This window comes from Corythoichthys intestinalis, chromosome 13 (genome assembly GCF_030265065.1).
Source record: "Corythoichthys intestinalis isolate RoL2023-P3 chromosome 13, ASM3026506v1, whole genome shotgun sequence".
NCBI classification, from domain to species: domain Eukaryota; kingdom Metazoa; phylum Chordata; class Actinopteri; order Syngnathiformes; family Syngnathidae; genus Corythoichthys; species Corythoichthys intestinalis.
This window is the reverse complement of record NC_080407.1, coordinates 7,356,875-7,362,542: the sequence shown is the minus strand read 5'-3', so window position 1 is coordinate 7,362,542 and position 5,668 is coordinate 7,356,875. Positions and strand designations below refer to the sequence as shown.

The following is a 5,668-nucleotide window of genomic DNA, read 5'->3' as shown; positions in this document are numbered from 1 at the left end:
CTGGAGGAGAGGAAAGGGGAACGGGTGTATTGCTTCTTTGTGACGGGGTGCGCCCTCCACGGTCAGGGGGGTTGCTTTGAATCCCTAATGAAGAAACTGTTGAACGCCTCCCGGGAATAATGCAAAGCTGCTTTTGGGAGGAATGTCTTTATCCATCCGTCGCTCCCTGGAGGAAGCGCATATCTTATCCCAGCAACAGGCACCATGGAAATATCTCCAGTGCAAAACATGACAACAAAAAGCGTAAACAATAAAAGACTTGCATTATCAAGGCCTCTCGCAAGCTACACAAACGCAAGCAGCCATCTGCCCATTCAATAATGATTCAAATTGAAGGAAATGGGTTCCGAAATTACATTTTCTGGCCTTCTCATTCTAAGTGCACGGCCGCAGACGCCCATTAATTTCCGGAGGGGGCTAAGTCAAGCGTCGACCCAAAGACGGCTCCATCGGCTGAAATAAGCCTAATGGAACGGATTTGATGAGAAAATGTTATCGTCACGCAATTGACGGCGGGCTGTCGAGCACCTTAATGGGATGTAGACGTAACGGCAGCATTTGGCTTACTGCTCTCGACAAGGAGGAAAATGTTATTAACTGTCAAATATAGCTTCAACGCAGACTGCAGTTCAGGATTGAGGGGTGTTGTGAGGGGCTGCGTGCAGTGTTAGTGTCAGTTTGGCTAAATACAGAACAAGACAGCATTACTGAGTTTAGAGGCAACCATTTTGCTCATGTTTCTGTGAATGAAAACAAAATTTTAGGCTCAGAAGGGGCCCGCCCAAGTCAGAGATAAACACGTTTCAATGCTGCCATCTACTGTTCTACCTTAGTACTTAAAAATAATGCTGTACTTTTCGCTCTATCCACTCTCTGTATTCTCAATAAATATTCGTTACAATACGGGGGGAAAAGAAGAGGGTATATTAATCACTCTTGTTGTATATAAACACTATATGTGGTGGGAAAACCCTCGAATGATGTGGCATAAATAGAGGTTAATAAGAAATCAGCAGCAGTAGCAGAGACGGTGAAGTCTTGATTTTTACGAAAGTACGTAAACGCAACAGTAAGTCCAGCCAGCGGATGCTTGCTGCCGCTGCGGTTGCTGCAGAGCGCATTTATAAACAATGGTTCGGAACAGGGAAACAGATTAATCTTGATGATCGATGATGACCCGTCGTTCTAGAGGCAATCCTGAGATCAACACCGACGAGTCGCGCGGCTCCCGTGAGGATGAGGAAAGCGAACGGGGGCTGCCGCCATGGATGCGGCTGTACTTCTACGGAATGCACGGCGTGACCCTGGATGTACTGCTCTCCTCATTGCAGAGGGTTTTATCCGACCGGGACCCTAAATTGTTGGGCTTTTCCTCGCCGTGTCTGTGCTTGGTACATTCACTAACCTATCTGGCGCTGGAGAAGATTTACTCGAAGAAAAGATGCTTTCAAGGAAGACCGGTGGTTTTTCATCTGCTCTTCTATCCGTCTGTTTACATTGGGCTGCAAGTCCTGGTAGGGAACATCAGCAACATTCTGAGTAAGCAGGTTGAGGTCATATCAGGGAAACACTTGGTCCTCCACTACTTCCTGGCTCTATATTTTAGTCAGGTGTTCCACAAGGGGATGTCTAGGCTCAGCTACTATCCCAGCAGGGAAGCCCTTCCTCTCCAAAGCCTCCCCGGGTACCTCCGCTTCCTGTTTTTCGGCATGCACGGCTTTGTGAATGAGGTGGTGTTCACCTCCGCGTTCAACTTAGTGGAGAATCAAAGCTTGACGGGTCACACGTCCCTTTGGTCTTTCCTCATATATGGCAGTTGCAGCTTCGTGGTGGAGAAGCTCTACCTGAACCTGCACTTTGAAAGACTCTGGGGGACCTGGCAAAGGCTCCCTATCTACATCTGCTTCATCTACACCTGGGAATTGTGCTGGGGTCTGGCCCTGAGGCAGTTCGACGCCTGCTCCTGGGACTACTCCCACTACCCGCACAACTTCATGGGACTCATCACTCTTATCTACCTGCCGGGCTGGGCCTGTCTGAGTCTCTATCAAGATGTGCTGTCCAACATCCTGTTCTGCATCAGATGCACCGCAGGGACTCGGCAATCGAGCGTGGACGGAGCAGAAGCCAATGGGCAGCCTCGGAAACAAATATTTTAAAATACTTGCTTTCATTGGGTTAGTTTGTTTTTCAGCATGGTTCAAACAGAAGAGTTGTCTCGTAAGAAATAGGATGAGCCCATAATTATTTGCATCCACTTTTCTGATGCTTAATGAAGGAATCACCTTTTAAGAGATGGTGTTCAAAGGTTAAGCCACATTTAATTAATAAGGCACTTTAAAGTTATATTGACCACCAAGGGCGTAGGTTTGGTCTCAACATTTGTAGGGACGATATTACTGTAATGTACATAAATGCAAATAATGATCCAAATAAGGGACGGCTAGCTTGACTTCATTGTCCCTTGTGGAGACTCGCCTGACCGCATTAGTTTTGCAGGTAAGCAAATTTGATGTTATGCTAGCTCTAATGCAGGTTGGACTTTCAGTAGTAAAATTAGTGGTGTTTCCCCCACCTCCACAACATTGACGTCTTTTTACTAGGGCTGTCAAACCATTAAAATTTTTAATCGAGTTAATCACAGCTTAAAAATGAATTAATCATAATTAATCGCAATTCAAACCATCTATAAAATATGCCATACTTTTCTGTAAATTATTGTTGGAATGGAAAGATAAGACACAAGACGAATATATATACATTTAACATACTGTACATAAGTACTGCATTTGTTTATTATAACAATAAATCAACAACATGGCATTAACATTAACATTCTGTTAAAGCGATCCATGGATAGAACGACTTGTAGTTCTTAAAAGATAAGTGTTAGTACAAGTTATAGAAATTTTATATTAAAACCCCTCTTAATGTTTTCGTTTTAATAAAATTTGTAAAATTTTCGCCATTGTTGATGTCAATAATTACACAATGCTCATGGTCCATAAAATCAGTCGCACCAAAGCGCCAGCAGAGGGAGACAAAAAACACAAGTAACAAGTGGACATGACACTGCTGTCTTTTTAATCTGTTTGAGCGGGGCATGTGCGTTAATTGCGTCAAATATTTTAACGTGATTAATTTTTTAAATTAATTACCGCCCGTTAACGCGATAATTTTGACAGCCCTACTTTTTACATGACCTACAGTGGCTGCTGCTGGCCGAAAAATAAAAAATATAAAAACACTCTGAAGGGGCTGTGTGAGTATCTGTGTGTGTCTTGTGGCGTGACGGGGGGCTTCAATTCATCAGCCAACCAAACGTTCGTTTAAGGGGGACATTCTGCATATTCAGCAAGTGAAAAGAGATACATGTAAGTTTGAACATAATGAAAATAATTGATTTAATAATGGTAGGGTCTATTCTATCCTTACAACATATGGGAAGACAATCTAAATGATCTATATAACTGAACTCTTTATTTAATGCAAATAAGGTTGCTTAAAAGTTGTTAGGGACAATTTGAGCATCCTGAAAGGTTAGTGGTGTTATGTCCCTACTATCCCTATGCAAACCTACGCCCTTGTTGACCACTCATCATCTTGTTCCAACTGTGCCGTGTTGCACGTTACAAAAGTAGCCACCAGAAAAATACAATATGCTCACATGAATCTATAGTCATCTTGAGTTGTATATTTAGTCATTCTAGTGAGTACATTTGTAAACCATACAAAAAAAAATAAAAGATACCATGCACTGTGATGATCAAAACAAATTTGATGTAAATCCTCTTTAACTGGTCAGTAAAGGTGTACACCATGAATTTGCCTCACATCTTTTCTCTGCTCACAACAACAAGTCCGAACACGAAAAACTTGTTTTTAAAGAGTTAGACTGGTTTTGGTGTGATAGCATCGAATTGCAGTGTGGCTTTGACTATACTAAAATATTTTTTTCTAGAAAAGGACAATAAAATGTTACATGGATTCCATTGTGTCTGATCTTGTATTTCTCCATTCAAACATTGTGCTCTATTGACAGAAAACACATTTTCACGTTTATTGTATTCAGCTTTTAGGGTAACCACATTTGCATTTAATCTTTAAAGTGTATTTAATTTCAAATACATTATTAGTTAATTAGAATATTCTTGTTTTCTGTATTTAACTGCAATTAAAAAATATATATTTTGTTACTACTGGTTAACTTCAGAAAATTATTTTAGCCAGGATTTTATTTAGAATAAGTACATTCGTAATTTCTTGATGTTAAAGGTTATTCGTTTTAATCAAACTTAGGATAATTATTGATAAAAGTGTGTCGTCCCCCCCCCCCCCCCCCCCAACTCCATTCATTCCATTCTGATCAAATACTGCACTCTTGTGGTCAACTGTGGAAACAAGAGTCATTTGGAATTTCCTGCGTTGGCGTAGTATGTTTCAGTTTTATTTACTAAAGTCTACCTGTATTCAACCTTTTTAAACCAGTTGCCTGTATTTATTATCTGGCATTTCCATTTTTTACACGTGGTTATTCTTATGGAAGACCCATCTTCCCATTGTTAGGCCCACTGGCGTCATTGGGACTATATTAGGGAGGCTTCAGCCCCCCTAAAAATATTGATAATAATAATATAATAATAATATTCATATGAAGAACACCCACATCACTAAATACCCAGTTCGCGTTTTCCCTGTGACTTGCTCGTACCAGCACTGTGTGCGTGTGTACTTCTGACGCCCAGAGTAGAGCGTGAACGTGAATAGATGGATGAAGGATGAACAGACGGATTTAAAGAACGTGAGTACTGTGTATCACAAAAGTGAGTACACCCCTCGCATTTCTGCATTTAAGTATATCTTTTAGGGCTGTCAAAATTATCGCGTTAACGGGTGGTAATTAATTTTTAAAATTAATCACGTTAAAATATTTGACGTATTTAACGCACATGCCCCGCTCAAACAGATTCAAATGACAGCACAGTGTCATGTCCACTTGTTACTTGTTTTTTTGCGTTTTGGCGCCCTCTGCTGGCGCTTAGGTGCGACTGAGTTTATGGGTTTCAGCACCACATGAGCATTGTGTAATTATTGACATCAACAATGGTGAGCTACTAGTTTATTTTTTGATTGAAAATTTTACAAATTTTACTAAAACGAAAACATTAAGAGGGGTTTTAATATAAAATTTATATAACTTGTACTAACATTTATCGTTTAAGAACTACAAGTCTTTCTATCCATGGAGCGCTTTAACAGAATGCTAATAATGTTAATGCCATCTTGTTGATTTATTGTTATAATAAATACAGTACTTATGTACCGTATGTTGAATGTATATACCCGTCTTGTGTCTTATCTTTCCATTCCAACAATAATTTACAGAAAAATATGGCATATTTTATAGATGGTTTGAATTTTGATCAATTACGATTAATTTATTTTTCAAGCTGTAATTAACTCAATTAAAAATTTTAATCGTTTGACAGTCCAAATATCTTCATGGGACAACACTGACAAAATGACACTTTGACACAATGAAAAGTAGTCCGTGTGCAGCTTACATAAGAGAGTTAATTTATTTTACCCTCAAAATACGTCAAAATGTAGCCATTAAGATCTAAACCCCTGGCAACAAAAGTGAGTACGCCCTTGAGAGACTACATCC

General features: G+C 40.0%; 1 protein-coding gene across 1 annotated transcript; it reads left to right on the top strand.

The window, feature by feature from the left end:
- Positions 1 to 1,074: 1,074 nt before the first annotated feature.
- tmem229a (transmembrane protein 229A) lies at positions 1,075 to 4,261 on the top strand. Its single transcript, XM_057855155.1, has one exon. It carries the CDS (start codon positions 1,170 to 1,172, stop codon positions 2,157 to 2,159), a length of 990 nt encoding a protein of 329 aa, XP_057711138.1. The 5' UTR covers positions 1,075 to 1,169; the 3' UTR covers positions 2,160 to 4,261.
- Positions 4,262 to 5,668: the final 1,407 nt, after the last annotated feature.